Source organism: Rosa chinensis, chromosome 1 (assembly GCF_002994745.2).
Source record: "Rosa chinensis cultivar Old Blush chromosome 1, RchiOBHm-V2, whole genome shotgun sequence".
NCBI lineage: Eukaryota > Viridiplantae > Streptophyta > Magnoliopsida > Rosales > Rosaceae > Rosa > Rosa chinensis.
In genome coordinates, this window is record NC_037088.1 from 24,457,974 (window position 1) to 24,471,360 (window position 13,387).

The following is a 13,387-nucleotide window of genomic DNA, read 5'->3' on the forward strand; positions in this document are numbered from 1 at the left end:
TGAAGATTGCTTTCGAAATTCAAGAGACCACATCATCACTTCATTCATCTCATCTTCATCACGGTGTAATCCGATTCTCCTTGTACCTTTGCTTTGTATTTTCGTTGGTTTTGCCTTAGTTGACACATATGTATGAACAAGTATTGTTTTCTGAAATTTTATGATGAATTGTTAATTTTCAGATTCATATATTGCGATTTATGGTTGCTTTTGTGTGAGTGTTTGATTAAATTTGCATGATAGAAATCTTTTGTATGATTATCTTGAATGGTTCGAAACATTTAGGGTTCTTATGTGATTGTTGCTACGAATTTGAGAACATGAATCAACTTTTTGGTTTTGTGTTCTTGAATCGATAAGTAGTAAAGGTTTTGTACAAAAACCGAATTTAATCAAAGAAGATTGCAATTAGGTGGACTTTTTCATACTAAGTTGCACATTTGAGTTGATAGCCTTTCTAGGTGTTTATTGCGTTAAACATGACATGATTGACTAGCTTTCTAGGGCTTGATTGCATGTTTGATAGAATTAATCTAGGTGCTTTCACTTAGGTTAATTAGCATTGAAAGTAAAATATGGGAAATTGTTTGCTTTTGAACGTTTCACATGATCAACTCCTCTTGCATGACTATGATGAACAATGATGAACTTGAATTAATTTTAATCATGAGTTTCGACTTTGATCTTTGTTCTTGCATTCCATTTGCATTTTTATGTTTTTGCATTTAGGTAACTTAGATTTTATTTTCGGAAATTAAAACCAAAAACCAAAAACTCCCCCCTTTTCGTAAATATGTCTATATTTTGTAAATATTATACTTTGTTTTAATTTTAATTGTTTAATTGTTTGACAATGACAGGTGTACCCTCAATCCCCGGAATAGAACGATCCCTACTTACTTTATACTACTAATGACATTTCAGGGTTAAATTGGTCGCTCGATAAAAGCGACATCACATCTTCCCAGGTAGCTTCTTCCGGAGCAGTCCCAAACCATTGAATCAACCATTGAGTAGCTGCAGTTCCATGTTTTTTGTAAATCCATCACTGCAATACTGCTACCGACTCTCATTTTGGATTTTCAAGATCCACCAAACAAGGGAGTTGTGATGAAGGGATGGCAGACTCACCAATTCTCTTTCTGAGTAATGAAACATGAAACACATTGTGGATTTTGGCAGTGGGGCGCAGCTTAAGCCTGTAGGCCACCTGGCCAATTCTCTCAGTAACCTCAAATGGCCCATAGAATCTTGGTGACAGCTTACGCAAATCCTGCTGGTGGACTGAATGCATTCTAACAAAATTCCCCACCGAGATAAATTAAACACATACCCAAAATGAGAGTCGGTAGCAAACCCTAAACTGGAAGTGCATAATGTGATCTCCTGAACTAAGTTTCTATGCAGAGATTACTGATTTTACTTAATTCAATTGTAAGTGCGGTTGTGGTTTGAGATTTGTAGTGAGTTTTGAAATGAGTCGTGATCGAGGTCATCATTTTGACAAAAGCTTTATATTGAGGGGAAGTGAGTGTGATTTTCGTAGATTTGTTGTTGAGATGGGAAATGATTTGGGACGTCACTAAGGTGACAACTACTTTTGTTGAGACAAATGAAGGTTGATTTTGTAGTTCGTTGTGTTTTAAAATGTTTAAAACATAATTGAGTTTAATTGATTCATTGAAGTATTATGAAATTGGATTCATGAGTCGAGAGTCAGAGCATGTTGATTTTGATATGAGTTAACTTACGTGAGCATGATATTGAAGGATGGTTTTGTATGTTTGGTTGTGTTTTGTGGAGTTAAATATTGTTGCTTTAATTTATCTCACGAGTTGAGAAGCATGAGTGACGTGAGTCATTCTAATTGAGTTTACTCATACGAGCTTAAAAAACTTACCGGGTTTGTTGTTTACAATCCGGGTGCACTATTCCATGGTGTAGGGGTTATTGTGTAGGTTAGAATATCGAGTGATCGTCGTCGAAGCTGAGGTGTAGGTTCGGTAGCGTGGACGTCAAAGGGTACTCTTAGTTTTAAGTCTTCCGATGTGTATTGAGTTGTGGTGGGTGTGTTTACTTATTGAATTGTCATTCAGTTTAATTTGTAAACTATCTGTAATGTAATATGTGACTCTAAAGAACGAGTTAGTATGTACATTGTGAGCTCAGTTGTTTAATTTATTTGAAAAAATTTCTATGTGTTTTTTCTTGTGCTTGTTAAGTTATCGCATTTCGGATTTGAATTTATTTATTCAAAATTCGGGGCGTGACAATTGTTTGATTTAGCTGGTTTTGAGTTTGGCACGGTGGTGCGTGCAGTGCACGTGAAGCATCCTGTGGCGCATGGTGGCGCGTCTGGCCATGGTTGGGGCAGGTTCTTTCACCAAATGTCATCTGCTCGTCGATGCGAGGGTTTTGATATCTAGTTTGTAGTATTTGGAGATCGTATGAGCATGTTATGGTTTTTAGTGTTTTCGGAATATTCGGTTTTCGATCCGTGAGGATCCGACTGTTGGATCGGCTTGTTGTTTTGACATATTGACTGTAGGAGTGTTCCGAAGACTTTAGGTGGCCTCAGATGAAGTTCCGCCTTGATTGGCGTTACTTTTAGGGTTTTAGTTCAAATGAGGGATTCAAACTTTAATCACTTTATGATTGGTATATTAAATTGAGACCGTACTTTTCTTAGGTGGTTGATGGAGAGTGTTATGTACTTTATCTCGGCTATAAGAGAAGACGCAATGGGATTTAGAGGTGAGTGAATCTCACGAGGTTCATTTATGAACAGAGTTTTCTTTATCGTTTTGGTTTAATCGCTAAATTGTGAAGTTGTTTTCTGGTAATAAATATTTGTTTTAAATTATATGAACTTGATCGGTTATGGTTCATAGGTAAGTAAAATGAGATTTTAATTATAAAAATGGTTATAAACTAGAGAATAAGAGAGAGATAAAAGAGAGAAACAAAATATGGAGGAGGTAGAAGTGTGTGTTTCATTCTAATTAGACCCCTTCATCCCAGTTGTTCCCTTGTTGTGGTTTTGTACCTCAATCCCGATTAAAAAAAACAACTTAGTTTGTTGGAGTCAAACTCACAACGTTTCACTTATGAAAAAAAGTAGGGCTGAGATTTGGAACCGGTTTTAGGAACTGCACCGAAAGTCTAGGTTCGGTTCGGTTGTACGACCTTTGTGTTTGCAATTTTCTCGGTTCGGTTCTTGGCCTTTTTTGCACTGTTCAGTTTAGGTGCTTGTTTTTAAAACCTCCTTGGAACCGAAATATAGATGTCAGTGTATAATTGGATAATAAGGCCGAGCTTATTTCTGTAAAATAGACCCTTTCTCATGTGATCAGGCACTACTTGTATGCGATCAGAACCGTCCATCTTATCTCATAATCTCCTATCCATTCGATCAAAACCCTAAAATTTTTTCTCCTATCTCATAATCTCCCTTCCATTTGAGATTTTGAGGCCAGCCCTACTCAGTCTCTATCACTCTCTCAGCCGATCAGATCTGACTCTGAGTGAGACTCACTCTCTTAGCCGGTCAGATCCAGACGAGCGAGACGAACCCAGACGAGCGCGACGAACCCAGATGAGCGAGAGTGCGAGACGAACCCAGAAACATCGCATCTGCTATTTGGTTGATGCAGCTCCGCCTGGGATTTGGGTGATGATCCGTCTTCGATTTGGGCCATGGCTCAATGTAAGCTTTCAATCCTTTCATTTTTCTCGCTATACTCTCATCGCTCTGCAATTTCCCGTGAAATCTGACCCAGTCTTTTTCCTTTTCGTTTGAACCCAGTCTTGCAGTGAGTGCAGTCCAGCGACCATAGCCTGTGGCCCTGTGATTTCGAGTGAAATTGTTAAGCTCCAGAGTGCATAGCCTGTGATGCCCGTGAGCGCTTCGAGTGAAATTGGTAAGCTCCAGAGTCCCTTGAAAGCTGTGGTCTTTGAAGTGGGTTTATCGAATCCCTAGTGAAATTTGAGATTTGATGCCCTAGAGTTAATTCTGCTACTTTAATTTGTGTTTAGTTCTTGTTATGTGCCAATTGGGTCTCTGGTTCTATTGAACTGTTGTTTGACAGTTAGTTGCTTTCATGAGTTTCGTGCTTTGATAGTTTGAGAATTGTTGGAAATTGCTGATTTGCAATTATGATGTTGAATTGTTGATTGTTGATTGTTGAATATGTAGATAATGTTGAGCATGAATGAGTGAATAGATTGTGGCATTGTGCAATGTTGATTGTATGTCTGGAAAACAGGAAACAGGAAACTAAAAATGGCTTGAAAGTAGTATTTCATGCCAAACTGACAGTTTGGTTAACATAGGAACCGAACTAGGAACCGAGGAACCGTAGAACTGAAGAACCGAACTAGGAACCGAGGAACCGTAGAACTGAAGAACCGAACTAGGAACCGAAAATCGACCCGAACATAGTCGGTTCGGTTCTACCTCGGTTCTTGATCGCAAAAACAGCAAATCCGAACCGATAAGCAATAGTCGGTTTCGGTTCCGGGTTGAGTACTGCAAACTGCAGAACCGACCCGAGGCCAGCCCTAAAAAAAAGACTTATATCACTAAACTAGAGTAAAAGATACTGAGCAGTAGGCACCTGTTGACAGGACCCGCCCCGGATTCCACCCTGGAACCCGAGGTGGCCCTGCGGGGCCCACCTTAGTGATAACTCTACCGAGAACTGGTCGAGTCACCCCTAAAGTGGACTACCCAAAACAGTAACCCACAATAGATCAGAGCCAAACAAAGAAGTGCGGAAGCTATTCGTCAACTATGCCTCGAACCACGTACGCCCGACCTCAACTAATAACGCCTGCAAACTGGGCATTTGAAAACGAAGGGCCCAGGGGAAAGTACATAAAAACGTTAGCGTGAGTGGACAAAAATAAACAAATATAAACCAAATGGATTTTATACTTTCCCACATTTATTTCTTTTAGAAATTCCCGATGCATGCAATGATTAACGAAAACAAAACAAGAGAAATTCCACTCATAAAAACCGACTAGCCCCGCTAGTCCCATATGATTTAAAAGAAAAAGTTGGAACTCCGATACTCAAGGAAAACAAGACCAGCCCCGCTGGTTAAATGAAAATCGAGCTAGCCCCGCTAGCTAAGAACAACAATCAAAGAACATAGGGGAAATGGGTTCACCATACGGGAATGGAGCCCCTCAGGCTCTACCTACCCTCGACTGCCATTCGCACATAGATTGTGCGAGGAGGAGAACTAATAACCTCAACTACCATTCGCACATAGATTGTGCGAGGAGGAGAATATAACCTCGACTACCACCCACGTGAGGAGGAGAAAGCTACCTCACTGCCACCCACAAACACAAAGTAAGTGAGGAGGAGACCTAAACACATGACCCGCATATGGTGAAAAAGAAGATAGTCGAAAGCCAAGCAAAACTGTATAATTTCCCCACTTATTTCACAAAGTAAAAATCCAAATGTATAAAGACGTGACCCCGCACGCCAAGCTCAACTCAGGTTCAAATATAAGTAAGGTATAAATAAGTATAAAATTATACTTCCTCGAAACTCATTAATAATCTCAAATCGTCGAGTAGAAATAAATAAATAGTATAAATTGATCCGCATGAGTCAAAGTCCTCAAATCGAGCATAACGAAATTTAATTCAAATGTTCAAACCAATAAATCAATCATAAACCAAACAAAATAAAATGCTCGATAAATAAGTTGATAAATCAATATCTTAAAACATGCGGAATTTAATTTGCATGCATCAATTAAAATCAAAGGTCCACTCACAGTACTATTGGGTGACCACACAAACGAGTTCCTTTATCTAGCCGTAGCTCGCAACATTGCCCTGTACACAATTAAATTTCCGTAAACGGCAATTCGATAAAATAATTACGAACCTAAACGAAACCTGAAAATCTCTATCTCCAATACTTCTCAAATTCACCCCAAATCTCTTCCACAATTCCAATTCCTCAATTTACATATTCCAATAATGAAAACGAGGGAAATCCGACGGCCGGATGTCCCATGATTCCACCACAAAACTCCAAACTTCGAAAATTCACAAACAATTCCAAACTCCTCCAAAATTCACCAAACTTCACATATATGCCCTATGATAATTATAGAATTTAACTAGCCAGAAAATGAAATTAAAAAGCTTCCCTAGCCGCCGCTACCGCCTCCCACAGTGGCGGCACCGCCGCCACCGCCACCAGCTCCGATGGCCACCAAACTTTGGCAGCAGCACCTACTCAACACACTGATTCAACTTCTCAACTACAACATTCCCAAATAACAACTAGAAACAGTCGAAATCAATCCAAGAACACAAACCCAGAAAATTTCAAGAACCCTAATTCGATCCGGCCTCTACACTTCAAATCGCGTTACAAGACCATAGGGGAAATGATCAGTGGTAAAAACCAAACCTTCGACGAAGAAATGGGGACCGGAGGTGGCCGGAATCGCCGGGAATCGGCAAAAGTCCCAAACTGCAGCCGGAGTGGTTTAGGCTTCGATCCGTGGTTTTCCGGCCAAATCGTGGAAAACCAAGGCTGCTGGGGTGCTCGGAGGGAGGAAGCGCTCCTCTGGTGACCGGTGGCACGCCGATTGGTGGCCGGAATCGCCGGAAATCGGAGGGAGGAAGGAAAGGGTCGAACCGGAGAAGAGAGAGCTCGGGGGGGGGGGGGAGGAGAGAGAAAGGGGAAGGGTGGGTTTCCGGAAATGGAAACCTACCCTAGGTAACTTTCTATTTTAATCAAAAATTACCATAAACAGTAACTTCACATTTTTGGCCATAACTCTCGCATACTAAGTCCGATTTTTACGCACCACATATGCACGCGCTCGGTTTAACGTCCTCTACAACTTCCATGAAGAACTTTTCCTCAAATTTTGACCCGAACAAAAGGTCAACTTTTAGGGCCACAAAAAGTACTAAACCGAAAGTAAAAGTGAAAGTAAAGGCTGTTTACTGTCCAAATGACTAGTAAACCGGTAAATTCAGGTTCGGGACGTTACACCTGTCCATTTTCTAGAAGAAGTAAAAATGTTTAAAAAGTAAAAGATAAAAAAATAAAAAATCGGAACGCGTCGTTTGGTACACTCTTCTTCATCAATGGTTCCCCCGGGGCCCCGGCTGTGGTTTTGTACAAGAATCTACTCAATCTACAGAGGACGAAGTAGAGAGTAAGGGGGCGGAACCGGACTTTTTGGGCCCAAAAAATTGAAAAAGGTATATAGATTTTTTTTTATTTTTTATTTTGGGACCGGTCATCTCGTTTCAAGCCCCACCGCCGTGACTTGGAGACTTGGAGCGCAGAGCACTCCCAACTCGGTGACCTGCAACTCCGCCTCTCCGGTCTCCGCGCCTCCCCCCTCCAGGTATCTCACCATCTCTCTCTCCCTCTCCGTCTTCTAGAGTTCTAGTCTTCTTCTCTTCTGATTTCTGAAGTTCTGAGTTTTAATTAGTAAATAATCGATTTCCATTTGATCTTGTCTTCCATTTAATCTGTATCAGTTCTGAGTTTTGTTGGTTTTTAACTAAGGTAATGCCGTAATGTTATAGTTGAAATGGGTAATGGCCAATGGGTTCGATTTCGGTTGGTGCTACTTGATGTTGATGGTATAATTGCAGATTTGCAGACAGTTAAAGACTCAAAATGATGTAATTGCTTGGCCTATGGATACTGATTAACTGATGGTATATTGATCTTGATGTTGATTACTTGATTTTAATTAAGGTAATGATACTGATTGGGACCCAATCAGTATCATTACCTTAATTAAAATCAAGGGTAGTTAGAAATGGGTTTGATAACTTGGTTTCCATTTAATGTTGATTTCTTCTTCAATTGCAGTTTGTAACTTTGCATGATTCATGATTCATGAGGAGAAGGGCTCAGACCTCAGAAGCAGAGGGCCACAATTCCTTTGAGAAAGCTTGAAAAAAAATAAAGGTAATACCGTCATTAAATATTTATATCTTGCTTTTTTGATAAATGTATTGGCATAATGGCATTGCTCTCATAATTGTAATTTTAGGTGTTACATATATTTGAATTTTTTTTTCCTTCACTTTATTAAGAAGTCCAAGCCCCACCGAACTTAGAATCCTGGATCCGCCTCTGCTGAGGGCAACAATGGCGGCGGAATGGATTTGCAGAGCACTTCGAGACGGAGCTTTGGAAGGCGAGCACGCGCCGGCTCTTACAATAAAGGATTTCATCGCCTCACCTCTAGGCTTCGACGTCTTCACTCACTTCCTCTCTCACCACTTCACCAATATCTCTGCTGGCAAATTTCAATCGCGGTTCGTTCCTCTCCTCTAATACTACGCCGTTTTGTCTCTCTTCTCTTCTCTTCTCTTTTCATTGATTTTGATTTTCAGAGGTCTCGTGCTCGTCGCATTTTCTCGGAGTCCCTCATTTTACTTGGACTTGTTGAGCAAGAGGGGACTTCCTATTGCTTCGTCTCACCACTGGTCAGTAACTTCATATTGCTTCGTTTCACCACTAGGAATTAACATCTTCAGTGGATTTTTCTTTTTCTTTACTAAGCTTTGGTTTTGTTTACCTATAATCATTGATCATGTTATTGCTAATAGGAAACAGAAATTTGGACCAAAAAGAGCAATTTTTCATGTATTTCAATTAGGAGTGTTGATTATGTATGTATAAGTAATGTATATGGACGTCTAGACTGAATTTGAATTAGCATTGCAGGATTATGATTCTTGATTGTTACACGGATCCTCTTGGTTGGAAGGATCAGATGGGGCAGTGTGGGAGTGCGACCAAACTCTCTTATGACATAGCTAGTATTTGTGGGAATGTGAAGGATGTGGGTAGTCTCTTCTCTTTGATTATTTCACTTGGAAGAGGTATTTTTCGGTGCCTATTGAGATTCCACATACTTTGTCAGATGATTTGTACAAATAAGTTTTAGCATGTAATTCTGGTTTTTCTCTTTTGGGATTTATGCTTGCAGGATTTGTTGTACAAGGGAAAGTTCGCTTTTGTGTTGCAATAGACTCAGTAAGTAGCATTTGTAATTTTGAATGTAATCAAAGGTTGCCCCTCCATTTAAGCCCTCAATGTCAATTTGGCTGGAAAAGTTAGATGTGAATGCTGGTACTTCGGAGTTGATGCACAGAAATATGTCCTTGTATGATTGATGCCTATTAATTAGCTCTAGTTACATTTGCTAGAGTATCCATATGTGCTTAAAAGCCCAAGAGTGGTTTAAGCTTGCATATATAAATATATAGGATTTAGAGAGGCTTTTTTTTTTTTTTTACCCTTAATGATGTGCTGAATATTTATGCTGGCAACTAGTTCTTCTTTCAGTATGTTTATTTCAGGCCAAAATGAATTGAAAAGTATGTCTTCGTTTTCTGCTTTCTCTCACTCTAACCCACTTTGCTTTCTGTTTTTTTTTTTCTTTCTTTTCCAGGTAAATGAAATGTTAAGATATGCATCCTTGTCATCAGTTGCTGGCCTTATAAGCAGTCTTCGTTGCTGTGGTATATCCAAGTACAACCAAACCATGTAAAACGGATTATTTTGATATTAGTTTTTCACCCAGCTGCTGAGGTTCATTTACTACTTTCCTATGTCAGATTGGGAAGTAGTAGTAGTTGCCTGTGCTAACATAAAGAGATAAGAAGTAGAGCACCAAGAAATAGTACCCATTAGTTCTTATGATAACGGTACAACCCAATCCATATACTGAGATCCACTAGTTCACATGAGTGTATACGCGAATAGCATTACTAATCACCCCTTTCCCTTCTAATACAGAAGGTAGTGGTTTCCCTGAGTTTCCTTTATTTTGAATTTCTGTTTTACATTTACCTGTTCTTTCATTCCTTTTATTTTCCCAGATATAAAACAAAACCCTTCATCACTAACAAAGAAAAAACTACAACATGTCACAGAAGAATAACCTTCCAAATTATTGGATTATGTTCTTCTTGGCACAAAATACATTTTGTTAGTCTTAAATCCAATTTGGCAGCTCCCTTTTTTTTGTTCTCCACGGTCTTGGTTTAAAGTTCTTGAGGTTTGAGTTTCATTTAAATGTAAGCAGAGGAAGGACATGTGGAATATGGTTTTGCCAAATCAGGAAGGCTTAACTTTAAATAACTGACGAGAATGACAAAGAGAATATATTCTAATAGTAATGCCTTCTAAATAAAATATAATCAAATGTAGGAAATTGTCTTGCAACCAACAAGATCCAAAAACAGAATCAGAATCTAAACGGAAGTGGCTTTCCGATCTGGCAAAATAGAAATAAACAGTATGTCCTACACTCCTCCCCGCCAGGATTCTCAAAAATCCATTTAATCCCTCTACCACCAAAATTTCCTTATTCCCATCAGCAACACCTGCCCATGGAAATCAAGTTTCCAGCTTCAGAGTCACTCTCTCTGGGAATCTTGAACTGGCCCGGCCTGCCTCCTATTGAACGAAACACTTCCATGCACCCTTGCAATTGGCTTTCTACAATCTCCACAATCAGATTCCAAAAAGTTATCCAACTATGGCTTTATTACCCAATGGGGCTTTTCGTAATATTTCAAAATTAAGACTCCTATGATCGTAAATAGCCACAAGGCTATAAAGGGTTTTGGGTTTTTGCATTTGCGGCCATATTTTCAATCCTCACTCTCTCTCTCTCTCTCTCTCTCTCTCGGGATGGTCGTTGATCGTCTTTTCGAGGATATATTTCAGGTGTTGCGACTGAACCCAGATGGAAAAAAGTTTGATAAAGGTATCGTCATCATCATTTCATCTGTTTTGTATGCATCAAATTGTTCCAAAATGACGTTTTTGAATTGTGGTAGTTGCCCGAGTTGAAGCAAAGAGTGAGGCTTGCGAGATGTTCATGCACCTTGATGTGAATTCAGAGGTGTACCCCATCAAAGAAGGCGAGAAGTTCTCCATGGCTCTTACTTCTACACTCAATTTGGATGGAACACCTGACACTGGCTATTTCACCCCGGTAAAAAATTCCTTGTCCTTCTATATATCTCTTATCTAATGTTTTTTCAAACAAGACACAAATTAAAACACTAGAATCTCTCCACCACCTTCACTTCTTACCAGACTGCTCTCGGTTAATAAAGCATATTTTATCTAAAAAGCTCTGAGCTTAGGCTTGAATGTTATTTTGGTTTAATTTATGGGCATCAGTTACTATGGTTTAGGGAATACTCCCGTTTGTGTAATATGAGTTTGTTAGTTGTTGTGAACTGCGGCTTGTTTTCCTTGTCCGGCCGTGAGGTGTTTTCTTTTATATGCTGAACAGATGACTTTTTTTCTGGAGGTTATTGTAAGTTCTATCAATGTTGTTTTTATATCGTTATATATTAATCCAAGTATAATGTGTTGCGTTCTTTGCTCAACACTGCAACCCAAAAATTATCTTAAGAGTTCTAAGGCATTTCATAGTGGTTACAGAAGATATGAGCCTTTTTACGGCCTATACTAGGGAAAGAGCAGGAGTACCATTTGGTGGACAATGCTTAGTTTCTTCGACTGTTTAATGGTTGGGACAGCAAGTGGCTGTGGAGAGCCTTGAGGTTTAGTACGGTCATATAGGTTTTGGATGCAAATCACAATTGACATGGAGAACTTCTCTCTAGGATGGGTGATTGCTGGAAATTCTCTTTATAGGGATTTGTGTTCTCTTTATTTGGCATTACATAATGCATTGTTAGCCAAAGTTTGAGCTCTAGAAAATGTGTGAGGACAATTTTGCTTTAAGAAGGATGATGTACTTTTTAGACCTCTCGATTTGTCCTCATGTTGGTTATTAGAATGGAAAGCAGCAATGACTGCTTTGAAAGGTTCGAGTATTAGAACCTTCTCAATTGAAGGTTGGAGCCAAATTCAAAGAAATGTTCTTATGTGAATGCCTTATTGTATATAATATCTATATATCTCTGTGTATGTCTAATGGTTATATGTTAATATACATTTTGTGTGTGTGTGTGTGTCTTATGGTTATATGTTAATATACATTTTGTGTGTGTGTGTGTGTCTTATGGTTATATGTTAATATACATTTTGCCAATACCATCACTGTGCACTTTCAGTCAAGTAGCTGATGTATTTAATCAGAAGGACAATAAAACCAAGGTCATCTTTAACAGTTGACAATGATTGCCACAAATGATTGCAAATGCTGTGTTTTCCATGCTTTCATGATGTAGTATTTGCTCCTTTCCTTTAGGATGTTTGCTCGCAGCTGTAGCTGTTGCATTGTTCGGTTGCTTTACCAAATTATAGTGGCCCAGATTATGCTGAACTGGTAAAGCTTTTTTGTTTTTTACTTTTTTTGGTCAGGGCAATCGCAAGACTTTGGCTGATGAATATGAATATGTCCTGCAAGGGAAGCTTTACAAAATTTCAGAAGGCTCTAAACGTGATCCTAAAGCGTATGTATTTTTTTTTTCCAGCATCTTTTTCATTTATTTGTTCATGCAAACAGATAAGTTAAATCCAATGCGCTTGAGTTATATACCAAATGGTGAGGGAGGGTGGGGAAATTGGTTAAGATTAGGAGAGTCCCCCCTTCCCCCAGCACACACCACACCAAAGAGAAAATATTATAGAATGTAGGCTTCCTGAAAAAGAACTGCTGTTAGAATTGGTATAAGCTCATATCAACCTGGACAAGTTCACTCAAATCCCTATAATTGTGCAATATATCCTAAAACAACATTTATTGCAAAAAGACATGATTGTCAGAAAGCTTTTTCTTTGGCTTCAGGGAGGTAAATGCTTCATTTGGTGGGCTTTTAATGATGCTGAAGGGGGAATCCGCTCAATTCAAGAACTTTGAACTTGATCAGAGGTTGTTTCTCCTCATTAGGAAGTTGTGAATCTCTATGGAATTGCTTGTAGTACTGTCCTAATATGAACATTTTTAGCCTCGTGTTCTGTAAACTTATGCTGAACCTTGATAGTTGACATTAGGTTGGGATGAGTACAGCTTACATAAACCTGTGGTATTGTTTAGAGACATGATGGCAAGGCATGTTACAGCTGTATGAAACTCTATTGCAGTATTTTCATAGAAATAAGGTTTGAACGTTCCTAATATGAAATTCATGTCTGCTGCATTTTTTTTCTGTGGTTATAGTTTTGAAAATAGTGATCTTGCAGTTCGGTTGCCATGACTTATAGGTCATTTGTGTTTGGTTTGAAGAAAAGGATCATCAGTAATTAAGGCATAGCTTCATAGCTTATGATTGACCTATCTTAAAGTAAAAGGAGCGGCTGAATTTTGTAATTTCAATTTCCCCGTAGTGCACTATCCTTTCCCCTTTTTGTGTCGGTATATGCTTTATAAATCCCCCA

At 39.1% G+C, this 13,387-nt stretch overlaps 2 protein-coding genes across 3 annotated transcripts; both read left to right on the forward strand.

Annotated features, from left to right (window-relative positions):
- Nucleotides 1-7,268: 7,268 nt before the first annotated feature.
- On the forward strand, nucleotides 7,269-9,845 carry LOC112178651 (elongator complex protein 5). 2 transcript variants are annotated; one of them, XM_024316830.2, is made up of 8 exons: nucleotides 7,269-7,400; nucleotides 7,654-7,759; nucleotides 7,877-7,975; nucleotides 8,104-8,328; nucleotides 8,407-8,499; nucleotides 8,741-8,898; nucleotides 9,006-9,052; nucleotides 9,471-9,845. In XM_024316830.2, the coding sequence occupies exons 4-8, from the start codon at nucleotides 8,159-8,161 to the stop codon at nucleotides 9,567-9,569; spliced, it is 567 nt and encodes a 188-aa protein (XP_024172598.1). In that variant the 5' UTR covers nucleotides 7,269-7,400; nucleotides 7,654-7,759; nucleotides 7,877-7,975; nucleotides 8,104-8,158; the 3' UTR covers nucleotides 9,570-9,845. The 2 variants fall into 2 exon arrangements, with proteins under 2 accessions (XP_024172598.1, XP_024172591.1); XM_024316823.2 differs by having other exon boundaries at nucleotides 7,654-7,719.
- A 481-nt stretch (nucleotides 9,846-10,326) lies between these two features.
- On the forward strand, nucleotides 10,327-13,155 carry LOC112182612 (DNA-directed RNA polymerases II and V subunit 8A). Its single transcript, XM_024321117.2, has 4 exons — nucleotides 10,327-10,793; nucleotides 10,867-11,024; nucleotides 12,371-12,462; nucleotides 12,798-13,155. The coding sequence occupies exons 1-4, from the start codon at nucleotides 10,616-10,618 to the stop codon at nucleotides 12,907-12,909; spliced, it is 540 nt and encodes a 179-aa protein (XP_024176885.1). The 5' UTR covers nucleotides 10,327-10,615; the 3' UTR covers nucleotides 12,910-13,155.
- The last annotated feature ends 232 nt before the right edge of the window (nucleotides 13,156-13,387 follow it).

Excerpts from the sequence above, each read along its gene's own strand:
- LOC112178651 (XM_024316830.2), top strand. The coding sequence starts at position 8,159 with ATGGCGGCGGAATGGATTTGCAGAGCACTTCGAGACGGAGCTTTGGAA. Across the intron at positions 8,329-8,406 it reads GCTGGCAAATTTCAATCGCG|AGGTCTCGTGCTCGTCGCAT; the intron begins GTTCGTTCCTCT and ends TTTGATTTTCAG. Across the intron at positions 9,053-9,470 it reads TTTGTGTTGCAATAGACTCA|GTAAATGAAATGTTAAGATA; the intron begins GTAAGTAGCATT and ends TTTCTTTTCCAG.
- LOC112182612 (XM_024321117.2), top strand. The coding sequence starts at position 10,616 with ATGATCGTAAATAGCCACAAGGCTATAAAGGGTTTTGGGTTTTTGCAT. Across the intron at positions 10,794-10,866 it reads TGGAAAAAAGTTTGATAAAG|TTGCCCGAGTTGAAGCAAAG; the intron begins GTATCGTCATCA and ends GAATTGTGGTAG. Across the intron at positions 12,463-12,797 it reads TCTAAACGTGATCCTAAAGC|GGAGGTAAATGCTTCATTTG; the intron begins GTATGTATTTTT and ends CTTTGGCTTCAG.